Raw genomic sequence first — 15,189 nt, 5'->3', positions numbered from 1 at the left:
TCATACTGGTTTATGTATGGAGTTCCAGGACAGCCAGTGCTGTTACAGAGAAACCCTATCTCAAACGCACCTCCCCCAAAAACCATAGGCACAAAACAGAATATACTTCCTTGACTTTGTCCAGATTTAATACTTGTTCTCTGTTTATTTTAGCTGCACCAACAATTCATTGTATATCTGTGTACATGTGTGTAAGTGTGTGAAGATAAAAATGTGTGTTGAGGCCTACAGACAAACTCAGCCATCATTCTTTAGGTACTATCTGGTTTGTTTTCTGTGTGTGTGTGTGTGTGTGTGTGTGTGCGCGCAGGTGCATGTGTACCAAGCTCTTTTGTGAAGGTCAGAGGACAACACTGCAGGGTTGAGTTTTCTCCTACTCACTGGTTCTGGGAAATCAAACTCAGGTTGTCAGGCTTGTTGACAAGTACCTTTACTCACTGAGCCACATCAATGACCCCAGTTTAACTTTCAGAGGTGGTTTTTGTTGAGTCAGGGTCTTTCTTGCTTCTGCTATGACACTGTGTACTCCAGGATTACCGGCTCTGACACTCTGTCCCTGCCTCTTAAGTGCTAATATTACAGATGTCACAAGGTCTGCATGGCTGGCACTTTTACCTCCTGACCCACCTCTGCATCTCTCACTGGCCTGGAACTCCCCAAGTAGGCAGGGCCACCAGGGTGCCTACTGAGTCACAGGCATTCATCTGCTTGTCTCTAACTCCATGGAATCATGAACATACAGCTACACATGATTTTGTAGGTTGATGGTTCTGGGAATCAACCTCAAGTCCTCAGGTTTAGAAGGTAAGTATTTTACTGACTGAGCTTTCTGCCTTGCCCTCAAAGTACTCATAACTTTAAAGATCTAACATATAAAAAAATGTTTAAAAGGACATGATATGGAAATTTGATGATGATAAATCTGACAAAACAGTAGCCTGTTTTACCTATTACTACTTCCAAGAAGTACACGAAGAAATTCTGTTATAAGCTATTAATATAAAATTCTTATTATAATAACAAAATCACATTTTGACAGTAGTTCATGTTCTTAATCTATTTAACAAAACTGAAAAATGTTAAATTCTAGTATAAATGTGGAAGAATATTTGATAGCTCTTTAGCTTCATGAGAATGGAATTAGCTTTGTCTCTCATTAATGGAGTCTTGGCTAGTCTCCTGTGTTTCTTGAAACTGAAATATAAGACTACTATTTCAGTGGAGGGATTTAACAGCATACATATGGAAATTTTGGTTGATTAATATTCAATTTGACCATACATTATTCTGTTCTTACAGAAAACAAAACTAGATACCATAACTATGAGATATGATAGATAAGAATTTATGATTCAACTTCAAATCCAACAGATGTAATAATTTAAACAATGTCATCATGCTTGTTTGTAAAAGAAGCCTAAGGACAGTCCAGTGGTAGTGGGCTATCATCATCCCAGTGGTACAACACACAGTCATTATTAGACGCTACATGTATTTCCTTTTTTGCAGTGATCTCAGTTTAAATTATTCATCTCTCATTAGAACTTTGCACTGAAACAACGCAGTCCATATTGTTCTTTCAATTCTACTACAGTTGTTTCCATTTATGTTTTCCTTGGAGACGTTACACACTTATCACACTTAGAATGAAATGATGATCAGAAAATCAACTTAAAATTCTGCTTGCTTGCCACTTGGTGTCTGCCCATTCCCATTAGAGGTCTGGGGAGACCTCTGCAACACCAGAACGAAGCTCAGCCCCACACAGTGTCTGGCTGAGGGTGATGAGAACGGCACATTGTCTGCCTGGTCTGAACAGAGGTCACAGCAGGGAGAGCATCTGCTACGAGAATGTGAATGGGGGAAATGACGGTAATTGCCTCATTAAAGAGCGCTGGCCAAATAATCACAAGAAAAGACAGAAAAACCACCTAAAAATTAGGTCTGTAATACAGAAATTTGGGGTTATAATTTTTTAAAGTGTAAAAAAATTGAAGAGACTTGGGTATACTCTTGACTTTATTAACTTTCGTAGGTGCTCCATAATTTAATAAAACCATGGAAACAACATCAGTTATCCTGCTGCAGCCTTGAGCTGTTGTTCAGAGCACGGATGCAAATTCTCGGCTACCCAGGGTACAAATGGGGAATGAAGGGCTGTGTGACATTTCTAACAAAGGATCAACACACGAGTTCTGAAATTGCTATATGAAAAGCACATAATTAGATATCTTAAGAAATAATTTTTAAGAGGCAGGATATAAAGCTTTAAACAGCACACTGAGAAAGACAAAGCAGGAGGAAATAACAAATTGTCTCTACCTGATCAATGCTTTTTCCTCGATTTTCTACATCCAGCTTAAAATAAAACTCGGGTTTCCTTGCAAATGAGCATTATATACCCAGATTACAATTCGGGAACTTCAAATCCTGAGACAGTAGAAGTACACATTTATCTAACATTATAAGTATTTTAGAGTAAAAAATTTTAAATGTGGGGTTTTTTTCAAAATAAATATCCAAACTAGTCATAGATTAAAATATACTGCTACTGAGACTAATTATTTTGCATTTCCTGATATTTTGAAGTTGTATGAACTTAATCTATATCATACAGCTAAAATGTATTACAATATAATAATACCCTAAAGTTAATTTTTTCCTCCGAATCCAACAGGCATGGTAAAATTAGCTTGTTACACCCATAAGCCAGGCTTAAAATAAGGGAGCTATTTGATGACTTTGATGTTTTGCACCCAAAATGTGCTGGCTAATTTTTCCATTCCATTTACCATTCCAGTCTTTAAAGTGCCTTAATCTCCTGCCCTCAGATGTTGATCTTGTAAGAATAGGGGTCATAGGTCAGAATAGACAGACCTCAAAGGATCTTGCCTATCAATTCATGCCTGAAAGATTTCTCTGCCACAATAGGAACCTACTAAACAGCAAATTCCTAAATCTAATCACAGAAGTATCAGGGTGAAACAGTTATTTATTGGAATTCATTGATTTACATTTTTTCCAAGCACCTCTAACATCTAACTAGCATTTTAATTTTCCTTTGGAAATAGGTTCTGAGATATGTTAAATGTGAAGTAATACCACTGAAGGACTTCTGAGAGTAAAACGTAAGAGTCTAAACATTGGCTTATTATTTTCAGGAATGCTATTAAGATTTCAAAAGCCATAGCATTAGATTTCCCACATAAAGTAACTAGAAACCTCTAAATTATCCTGATGATGATGAATGGGAACAGTTTTCACTGTGCAGAAGGGGACTGAGGGAAGAGCTACCACCACCCAATTCATAGTTCTCCTGTTCTGAGTGAATGAATGAGGGTGCTCTGCAAACACTTTCCATGTGAAAAATAAAACACACAGCTCTCCATTAGGCAACATCTGCTGAATTTTCTAACTCCAAATCTCTTCCAAAACGTTCTTATAAATTTAAAATAATCTGAGTCCAACTGGAGTTATACATGATTGTGTAAAATTAATTATCTCCATGTAAAAAAACAGGTGTGTGTGTGTGTGTTATACATGATTGTGTAAAATTAATTATCTCCATGTAAAAAACCAGGTGTGTGTGTGTGTGTGTGTGTGTGTGTGTACTTAACTCTTCTGAGTTTAAATTAAATATCATATAATTAGATTCTACCTATACTCAACCTGGTCTTTTTCACCATAAAGACGGCATATCACAATGTGTCATTTCAATGCTGGACTACCAAGAACGCCAAATTCTGAATCAAACATAAATAAAAACCATCTTGAACTGGAGACTCTTTAATAGTCAGGAATAAAGGGATTTTCTACTTTTCCACTCAAAAAACCTTAGCAATTAATATTCTTTAGAAACAAAATCCTAGTTTAAGTTATGCAGAAGATGAAAAAAGTACTAATGTGCTAATTAGTTTAAAAATTAAATATTACATCAAATTAATTGGAAGCACTGGAATATTATTACGGTTTTTAAATACAAATTACTTCTTTTAAAAAATCTAAGTCACCACTGCTGCAAAAGGCTTTCCATTGTTATCAGAATAAGATTGGTTCAGAAGATGGGGAAGGGTAAGGAGGACAAAAACAACAGTCACTGTGCCAGGAATGAGACAGAAACAAGAGGGACAAGGCGAAACCATAAGCTTACAAGTCCCAGAACCAGATGTCTACACCCACACACATCTTTCAAACGTGAATTCACCACAAATGCTCTTTAAAGTTGCATGTGCGTCACTCACTAATTACTTATCAAGTTACTTCATCTGTATGAGATTTTCTCACTGCTACAAATCAGTTCTATAAGTATAAACTAAAATTTTATAATGAAATAGTTAATTCCATAATGTAGTTTGACAGAATTGTGTCATGTAAATACAATGGAATAATCAGTTTATTAGTCTACCTCCAATCTGTTAAAATTGACTTTTTTTTATACTGAATCGTGTTTTTTAGAAAAGACTAGGCTACTTTTTAAGAGCAAAGCATAAGGTCTCTAATTTTCATCAGCCACCTCAAGTTAATAATGAGGAAAGCTACAGGGGCTTTCTTCTCCTCACTCTTCTGAAGAAGAACAGAAAACGATGTAAGCAGTAAATAGAAAATTATTTCACCTGACATTGTACTGAATCTTTTCTAATATGGAAGATTTAAAGGACAAACTTTGAGCACTGGAGTTATAGGCAGGCCACCATGGACCTGAACTCTGTCAAGTTAAATACTCAGCCATCTTCCTATCCCAAGCTCTGCTTCTTGCTACCAGACTGTTAAACCTGTGCTCATTATACTCGGGGATCTCCGTGCTTATCTGAGTAGTTTGCTGGGGGTCTCCTTATATTGTTTTGACTGAGACTGAGACAGAATCTCACTACATAGCCCTGGCTGGCCTAGAACTTCCTGTATAGACCACACTGGACTTAAAATTAAAATGCTTTCAAATGCTGGGATTTTAGCACCTCATCTGGACTGTTTTTCCAATATTTTATAAAAAGTGACACATGGAAAACTAGAGTTGCTGAATATGGTGACAAAGATTATGGCATCTTGAACAGAACAAAGGATGGGAGTCATCAAACATCAATCGTGTCAGTGCTAACTAATAGATGTCAGAACTATAGGAGCAGCCATGACATCTGTGCTGGTGAGAGGAAATACAATGACGGGCTGAATTCATGTCTACTATTCTAGTGAGAGTTTCCAGTACAGCCCTGACATCTTTCTTTTCTCACTATGTGTGCGCCTTCTTTCTTGGTAAGTCTGTGTGCACCAAGCAAGCAGTATAAAGTGGAGCAACGGGTTCTCTAATCTGTGTTCATGTCACTTACCTGTCTGGAGGTCAGTCAGATCTCAGCCAAGCTTCACACTCCACCTTTACAACCACTCAAGTCCCCGCAGCACCATCCTCCTCTCTCCTGCGCCTGCATCCTTCACCCCCACCCCCACCCCCACCCCCACCCACATGCTCTGTCACTTCTTAACATTTAGAAAACACAGCCCGCCCCAATACTGTGTTTGCTGCTCCTGCTTCCTCTCCTTTGACTCTGTTCCACAAGACTCATGGGTTTCATTCCTGCCAGTCTGCAGAGCTGTTCTTGTCATGGACATCGGTGACTTCTGTGTTACTAAGTGGTTGAAGGCCCAGTGGCCATCTTGATCACTGTACCATCAGCATCTCCAAACAGCTGATACTCACCTCCTCGAGTTCTCTTTCCCAGTATTCCAAAACAAAACCCGTTCTAGAAGACTCTCCGTTGTCACTGCTTTTTTCAGTCTCTTTTTCACTGCTCTGTCCCAGTGCTACAATGACCCAGGGCTATTCCTTTTTCCTTGCAGTATGTGTACAAACATCATTTCACCAACTAAGTTTATTTGTGGCCTGTGTCATGTATCCACTACACTTGTAACCCTCTTGAAGACTCATCATACCCCAAGCCCATCTGTTGATGTATTACTCCTGCAGTTTTTCCCATCTTGGGAACCGGTCCCTCCATCTTTCTTGTTGCCCAGGCCAAACAAACCTTGGAATCATCCTGGACTCTTCTTCTCTCACAGTCCACATCTGATCCATCAGTAAATCCTGCCGTCTCCACCTTCAAAACATATAGGAATTTCGCTCACCACTTCTATTTCTACCATGCCGATCCAAACCACCACCATCTCTTTCTGGTACACTGAAAAAGCACCCTTTACTATCTCTCAGCTGCCACTGTTGCATCTGCAAACTACACTAAAGTAACAGCTGCCAGGAGGTTCTTTAAGGACTGTTACAATTTGAATCTAAATGTTTTAAAGAAGCTGGACTATGAAAAGTAGCATCAATGAATTAATCCACCATAGCTTAATGGGTAGCTGGAAACTTAAGGAGGTGAGGCGCAGTTGGCAAAAACAGATCACTGAGGACGCACCTTCTGGGCCTCTGCCCACTCTCCTTCTCAACAGTCGTGAGGTGAGCAAAATACAGCTTCTTCTCTTTTAACTTACTTTTACCAAGTATTTTGTCACAGCAACTAGTATAAAGAAGTAAATTAGATTAACAGATTATGTTGCTTCTTAAACTAAGCCTAATGATTTCCCATTTTTTTTCTGTAATCAAAATTCACATTTGCAGCAGTTAAATGTTACAAAACAAAAATAAAAAACAGTGAGGTCCATAGTTATATAATTAAAAAAGACTACGTAAGATTCAGTACGCTGTCTCGGTTTTATTGGTCGTATTTTTTGATCTAATAGGTTTTGGGCAGCAGCTTAGAATCAGGTACCAAAAGCTTTCATACATAATCTTTGGTCCAGATTTTCAGTACGTATTTGAAGGATATAATCAGAAAACATTTCAAAAATGTACACGTAAGAATTGATACAGCAGTGCTGATTTCAAAGCAACTGCCCTGACAGCACTGCCTGTAAAGTTTGGCAGATTCAGATAGTGGGAATATATGCAGATTATTAATGAATGACATGCAAGAGACAGTTTTTAAAATATCATACATTTCAAAACAGCATAAATTTTGTGACTTCTGCCTATAGTTGAAATTCCACATGACTTTCCCTCTAATTTCAGTTTTTCAATGTTAGGATTTTAATGTGTGAGTTGTCACTTTAAAACTCTCTTTGGAAAAAGCAAGTGGAGAGTGGAAAACCTGCTGAGAGGAATCTGAGCTCCTCCTTTGGCCTTCCAGCAGTCTGGGGAATGGTAGTCAAGCAATACCCCACACTTCACTCTAACTGTAGCTCCATTCTCTGAAGACAGTCCAAATTGCAAGACAAGACTTTCTTCCTGACACAGTCTATCCAGCTACACACTGATGACATTTTTTTTTTTTTGGCTAGGTTCTAAAAAATCCATAAGCAAAAGAATAAAAATGATAAATATTTTCCAAATACAAAGCACTCACAAATCAGCCAGGTACAATTACCTATCTCCCTTTGGTTTTCTCTTTTGCAGTGTCTTCCCTTTAGGTCTTCTTTCACTTCCTAAGCAGGGGCTCCCACCTGGGCCTGTTACCCGTATTGACTCAAGGCCTTTGGGGGATTTTTTAAATGTAAATTCCACTGGCTCTCCTTCTTTCAAGCTTCTAAATCCTTCCATGAATAGTTTGCTCTGTAAAGAGTAGGGAAAGAGAGAGAGATCAAGATTATCACTGCTTTAGAAATCATTTGTATAATTTAAGATTATCAAAGCAAGAAATTCTGTTATCCATTACAAAAATATAGTTTTTATTTTATTGAGGTTTGGTAAAACTTACAATGCTGACAGATGAAATCCTATGTCACTTGTAAAAAGCAATTCAGTGATACAAAAATTTAATTTGTCTACATTCTTTGTCCCATCAATTCTACCACAAAGGTTCTATTGTAAAGTGAGAGAGATGATTTGGTGGGTAAAGCACTTGCTGCCGCACTAACAACCTGAGTTCAACATCAGTACCTAGGTGATAAAAGGAGAGAACTCTCTTGTCCTGACTTCTACAAGTACATCTACACACACACACACACACACACACACACACACACACACACACACACACAGTAAGTAAAAAAAAAAAAGGAATGCCATTTTTAAACAGAAGATTCTACTATACATAAACTAACAATTTTTTTAAGTAACTACAGAACTATCTAGTAAGAAATTACCTCTGCCTTAATAACATTTTAATTCACTGATTAAATAAATTGTACTTGAGCTATGTAATTATTATCAAGATTATCATTAAGACTTTTAATTAGCTTTGGGTAGGTAGTTCTTTGTTACTGCCCTACCCACTGCCCTCTTTGTAGTATAATAAATAACTTCTCCTTTTTTACCTTGAAAGAAAAAGATATTTAGTATTACATGTATTGATATATAAAGATAAATGTGATATTGTTAAGTCTAAAATGAATGAAGAATATATGCCTACCACAATGCCACCAACACTCTTTGAGATTATAACTCATCATTTCCCCCTTCTATTTCCTCCCTCCCTCTCACACACCCCTCTTTGCTCTGTTTCAAATTCATCTCCTCTTTCTTCGTTCATTGTTATTACACTCGTATATGAGGAGAACCAGTACCTTGTATGTACGTTTTTAGTGATAACCTTGTAATATTGGGTGAGACATACAATTTTTAAAGACAACTAATTATTTTTGTAGAGATGGGGCACAGAGCAAGACACTAAATCATAGAGCAACTTTCTTTACTCTGTTCTAAAGCATAAAGTTCTATATGATTCCGTGTTTTGGAGCATTTCATACTTATATTTTATATTTAATGCCCTAACTTAGTTTGATCAGAGGTCAGAAAATTTCTACTTCAAGTCTAAAACCATCTGCTAGAGTTCAGATGTGCTTTGTTCTGTGCTGGCTCCCAAGAATTCATAGCCAAAAGTTGTGAAATACTGTGAGGGTTTGTGGGGGTTGGGCCTATTAGAAGGTCCATAGGTCAACCGGACTCTGCTTTCCAAAGAGCTTTCAGACTTCAGTCTCTCTGACTTCCTGTGTTGTAATGTAATCTCTTGCTCTCATGTGCATTCCCGCCATGATGCTATCTATCCACTGGACCTTTTCTGCAGCAGAAACAGTGCCCCCCCACACCTGAGCTTGTACTTTGAGCCTCAGGAACTGTAAACTCAATAAGCCTATGTACTGTAAAATCTGTGTCCATTACAGTAACAGTAAACTGACTGCTAAATACAGCAGTTCTCTTTAGGTTTCCAGTAGCTAACAATAGTTAGAAAATGCTAGATGAAATGTTCAGAAATAATTTATAAGATTAAGAGGTAAATCAATTTGAGTACCATGATGAAATTTCTGGCACCCCATGCCATCCCACCAAGGCTGAATCATCCCTTCAGTATCCTGTGTGTCTACTTCCTACCTGAGCCATCATGGTTATCAGATCAGCCTGCACTGCTTCTGTTCAAGCCACCCCAATTTAACTTAAAATGACCCCAAGTCATAATGTTGACAATGCAGTTATCATTTATATCATTGCTTGTATGTATGTATACCATGTGCACACAGGAGTTAAAAAAAGGTGTTGACTACCCTGGAAGGGAGTTAGAAATGACTGTGTTCCACCATGTGGGTACAGAAAACTTGAGCTTAGGTCTTAGTCTTTTAATTATATTACCTTGTAAAAGATGCTTCATTAAAAAGGGAGAGAATCACCTCACTTATTCCAAGTTCTAAAACGGGAAAATAACTTATGGTGTAAAAAAGAAGGCAAAAGCAAGCCAGACATGCCTGTCCATGTCTCTATACCAAAAGCAGAGAGGTAAGTGGATCTCTGTGAGTCTGGGGCCAGTTTGATCTACATAGTGAATTCTAGAACAGCAGGGCTACATAAGACAGACCCTGTAGGAAGGAAGGAAGGAAGGGAGGGAGGGAGGGAGGGAGGGAGGGAGGGAGGGAGGGAAGAAAGGAAGGAAGGATGGAAGGAGGGAAGGAGGGAAGGAGGGAAGGAAGGAGGGAAGGAGGGAAGGAGGGAAGGAGGGAAGGAAGGAAGGAAGGAAGGAAGGAAGGAAGGAAGGAAGAGAAGGAGGGAGTGAAGAAAGAAAGGAAAAACTGAATAGATGAATGAGAGAAAAAAAATGTTGTTTCCTGTAGCTGAGTTAGTCGAGTGGATAGGTAACTTTAAGAGGAACTTGAAAATCTTTCTGGAGTGACAGTGATGTTATGTCTTCAGAAAAATGAATTATGAAAGTAGAGGCAATTGTCAAAGTTATTGAATTTATAAATTTTACTATCTATCAAGTAGCTCAAAAAAGATTATGAAGCTGGGACAAATGTGTCTGCTAACAAATTTAGGAAACAATGTATTCATATTTGGAACCCTTAGGGTGTTGGCTGTGAGTTTGTGGGAAGCGGGGGGGGGGGGGGGGGGGGGTCCTGTGTTGCCATGGCTGACCTTGAATGTTTGGGCTCTAGCAATCTTCTTGACTAAACCTCCTCAACAGCTGAAACTATAGGCACATGATACTGTTTTGTATCTACAACCTCTTTTGAGATCCATCACAAAGGTAGAGTATCTTGGCTGGAGAGATGGTTCTACTTTTACAATCATCAACTAGGACTCAATTCCCAGCACACACATGGTGGCTAAGGTCTCTAACTCCAATTCCAAAGGATTCGATACCCACTCTGGCCTCTCTGGATACTGTGAAGGCAGACAGTGCACAAATATACATGCGAACAAAATGCTGATACATATAAAATAATTTTTTAAAAAAAGAAAAAAAAAGGTTAACTTGATCAACTGATAAAATAAGATCATACAGAAAAAATAAGGATTGAGTTTGATGAAGAAAACTGGAGGAGCTGGAGATACCACAGCAGTTACAAGCACTTGTTGCACTTGCCTTTGACATGGCTTTGAATCTCAGCATCCATGTGGCACCTAACAAAGGTCTAAAATTCCAGTATTAGAGATTTTAACACCCTTTTGTGGCTGCATGTGCATGGTGCCCAGACATCCGTGCAGACAAAACACACACACACACACACACACACACACACACACACACACACACAGAGGTAGAATGATAGATAGATGGATAGATGGATGGATGGGTGAGTGGATGGGTGCGTGGATAGATACACAGATAGATATAGTTCATATAAATGATAGTCACTGTTATAATTTTTTATGTATCAGATTTCAGTGATAAATACTGAAAACATATCTGATACAAAGTTTATAAGGAAGTTTATACTTAAATTTAGAATAGAAAACATCATACTTAAATTTATAATTTAAAAAAGTGTCTATGTTGAGAACGAAGTGCTATTATCTTTTTAAAGTATTTAGTAAGAGTGAAATACGAAAATAAACAAACTAAACCTGTGTAGGTTTATGTTAAGCTAATACATGATTGAATAGTGGGGAGGTAGGTGGGAAAAAGTCTAGGAAAAGGGAAGAGGAGGAGAGGAAGAGGAGATTCCAGGAGGAACGAAGATGAAGGTCTCTCTTGATGCATCTCTAGCTTGATGAGGTTGTCACGATTATGTCTAAGGGTTTCTATGGGTCTAATTTATCTCATATAGAAGGGCAGTTTATATCTTTGTCCACTGGTTGTAAGCTTATTGTGTAGAGGGTTTGTGGATTGAGAATTTACCATATAAACCTGCTGGATAAGTTACTGGGCTGTGGAGTCATGTTTGTGCCGGGAGGTAGAGGAGAGGAATATGGTGGGGTGATCGTATCCCCCTGGGACAGAAGCAGCAGGTCGTATCCATGAAGCAGCAGGGACGGTGGGGTAAACTGAGGCCGGCCAAGTTATAGATCCCCACAGGGCCATATGGCCCTACAGGGGAGCCGGCAAAGCGCGGGATAAATGGTTAAGCCATATATACTATTTAGTACAACACACCTGTGCCCCAATCTTTCACATAAATCATCATTTTATAGCAAGCAAATATATGGCCTTTATCTGCTGCTCAGATGTTCCAGCATGAGAACAGAAACGATGTGACTATACATGTTTGTGAAATAATGAGTTAGTTACATGTTTGGTAACTTACAATACAGTGTCACTTTCCCAGAAGGAAAACAAGGGAATGATATTCAGGGCAACTGAACAACCCAATAGCATGGAAAACAAAATTCCACCTTTAAAAAATAACCTATGTCATTGAATGTGAAGGAAAAAAACAAACATGGACAGAGAGAAAGTTATGTTATAAGGTTACAAAGACAGATGCTTGCAGTTATGAAGCACAAAGTAAAATAAATCTGGCTGACATTATTGAATTATCTTAATAACAGAATGATATATAATAAAAAAGGCAATAAATAAGTTTTCAAGGATAAAGTGAATATATTTCTAAACAATAAAAACCATTTAAAATGGGGGAAGAATTTGGTAATTTAAAAATCTGTAACACGATACAAAGCAAGGCCTTTAGTCCTAGGACATACAAGAAGGAGGCAGGCCTGAATTCATGGTCAGCTTGGTCTACATAGTGAGGTCCTATCTTAATAAAAACAATAATAATGAAAATAAACGTTCAAATGTACAATTATTATGTGTTGATCAAAAGACTTCAAAAAAATGTGTATCTTGCTATGGAATCCAGGCTGGCCCTGAGATTCACATCCTTCGTAACTTAGCCTCTATAATGATGGGGTTATAGATATGCACCACCATATTCAAAATAATTTTAAATAAAAATATAAAAAATAAAAAGTGAAATCTACAAATTAGGCATTTATAATTCAACAATGTAAACAGTTGTTAAATACTGCTGGTGATTCAACATAAAAAGAAAAAATGTTCTATAGTTCTTTCAGCTTCTTAACCTCACCTAATGAAGAGTATAATTTTTAAGTGTCATTTTAAGGAGATAGCTAACATATTTTAAGGAATTTTAATTTTTATTACACTTGCTGTACTCATTGATTTTCAAAGCGTAGAAGAACTAAAAGGAATCTCAGAAAGTTCAGGATAGAACCTCTATTAGTCTGTGTCCTAAGGACTATGAGAAGGCACTACAGCCTGGATTATTACTGTGTGAAAAAGAAAGTTCTCATTGTTCTAGGTTTTTCAAAACTTGAGATTCCATAGTCCTAAACCAAACAGCAACTAGAGAACACAGTGAAGAATTTTCATCATACCAAAGTAAAAAAGAAAAAGAAAAAAAATGTAAATTTTTTGACATTATCTTAGGGTCATTATGCAGTAACCAATAAAAATTACACTGGATAGAGATCAACACTGTACTTAAAAGCACTTTGAAAAATTAACATATACCAAATGTAGGTCATATGTGAGATCTACGCCCAATGCTAAATATGACAATACACAACTATTAAGGAAGAGACACTGGACTTAACCCTCGGTGTGAAGAGAAAAAGGAACAGAAAAGAATCTCAGAGCAGACATTTCGACACAACATCGGAAGTCAACATAAGATTGTCCTCAACAAATCTGAGATTAATAAAAGATTATTCAAAAATCACTGTTTTTTCTTTTCTTTTTTTTTTTTTTTTGATATTCTCTATATTTACATTTCAGATGTTATCCCCCTTTCCACCAACACTATCCACCATCCCCTCTCCCCCTCCCATTGCCTCCATGAAGGTGCTCCCTCTCCCAACCACCTTCTCTCACCTCAGCACCTTGACATTCCCCTACACTGGGAAAAGGAGCCTTCCCTGGATCAAATCCTCTCCTCTCACTCATGTCAGACAATGCCATCCTCTGCTGCATATGCACCTGGAGCCATGGGTCTCTCCATACAAACGCATTGGTTGGTGTTTTAGTCCCTAGCTGTGGTGGGTCTGGTTACTTAATAATTTTGTTCTTCCCATGGGTTGCAGACCCTTTTAGTTCCTTCAGTTCTTTCTCTAGCTCCTTCATTGGGGTCATCGTGTTCAGTCAAATGGTTAGCTGCAAGCATCCTCCTCTGTATCAGTACGGCTCTGGTAAAGCCTCTAATCTGTATCAGATTCTTATAAGCACTACTTGGCATCAGCAATAGTGCTTGGGTTTAGTGGCTGCAAATGGCATGGATCCCCAGGTGAGGCAGTCTTTGGATGATATTTTCTCCAATCCCAGTTCCTCTATTTGCCCCATTATTTTCTCCCATGAGTGTTTTGTTCTCCCTTCTAATAAGGACTGAGGCATCCACCTTTTGGCCTTCCTTCTCTTTGAGCTTCATAATTTCTGTGGACTGTTTCTTGGGTATTCTTAGCTTTTTGGGTGTGGGGAGCACTTTTAGTACCTCTGGACAGTTGATAGCAGATAATCTTACTTTACCAGGACATCCTGAAGCTGGCCAAAGGCAGAAACTTGGCCTCAGTGCTACTCCCAGCAAAGGCTACAAGGAAGTACATTTGCATTTGTAGCTCAAGGGCACCTTTAGGAATGTAGCTCTGGGCAGAGCAAATGTAGGCTCAGCAGTCTCTTTGGATCCATTTTTTGTCCCTGACCTTTACACCTGGCCTCCAGAAAGATATTTACAGGATCTTTGGTTGTTAACTTGCTTGTTCCCGGACTCAGAACTAATGTTATATTTCTGCATGTAATTAAAGTGATTTAAAAGAGGACGGAATAAACCAGGCTTCACTTCAGGCTAGAGGCTTTCGGCCTCAAGTCTGGCTATAGTCATGTTACAATTTTTACTAACTGTGTCTTTTTTCTTTCAATCCTTACTCCTGCCCTGGGGAACCTGTTGTCTGACCTAGATAGGACATTTGGGCTAGTATCTGCTTGTAAGTGAGTGCATACCATGAGTGTTATTTTGTGACTGGGTTACCTCACTTGGGATGAAAGCTTCAAGTTCCATCCATTTGCCTAGGAATTTCATGAAGTCATTGTTTTTAGTAGCTGAGTAGTACTCCCTTATGAAAATGTATCACAATTTCTGTATCCATTCCTCTGTTGAAGGACATCTGGATTCTTTCCAGCTTCTGGATATTATAAATAAGGCTGCTATGAACATGGTGGAACATGTGTCCTTGCTAGATGTTGGAGCTTCTTTTAGGTATATGCTCAGGAGTGATATAGCTGGGTCCTCAGGTAATACTATGTCCAATTTGCTAAGGAACCGCCAGACTGATTTCCAAAGTGGTTGTACCAATTTACATTCCCACCAACAGTGGAGGAGTGTTCCTCTTTTTTCCACATCCTCACTGGTATCTGCTGTCACCTGAGTTTTTGATCTTAGCCATTCTGACTGGTATAAGGTGAAATCTCAGGATTGTTTTGA

At 38.3% G+C, this 15,189-nt stretch overlaps 1 protein-coding gene across 2 annotated transcripts in view; it reads right to left on the bottom strand.

Moving 5' to 3' along the window:
- The window catches only part of LIN28B (lin-28 homolog B), a gene marked incomplete at both ends in the record, with an annotated part of 83,830 nt that overhangs the window by 28,025 nt on the left and 40,616 nt on the right, over positions 1 to 15,189 (bottom strand). The window contains 2 exons of one of the 2 annotated variants that reach the window (XM_080938333.1): positions 6,018 to 6,089; positions 7,413 to 7,597. In XM_080938333.1, coding sequence (XP_080794459.1) covers positions 6,018 to 6,089; positions 7,413 to 7,597 — 257 coding nt within the window. The remainder of the gene's footprint in view (positions 1 to 6,017; positions 6,090 to 7,412; positions 7,598 to 15,189) is intronic. The other variant, XM_080938334.1, reaches the window with a different exon arrangement.

The sequence above is a fragment of the Micromys minutus genome (genome assembly GCF_963924665.1).
Source record: "Micromys minutus genome assembly, chromosome: 25".
Taxonomy (NCBI): Eukaryota; Metazoa; Chordata; class Mammalia; order Rodentia; family Muridae; genus Micromys; species Micromys minutus.
Note: the sequence above shows the minus strand (reverse complement) of the source record. Positions and strands in the feature narration are given on the sequence as shown.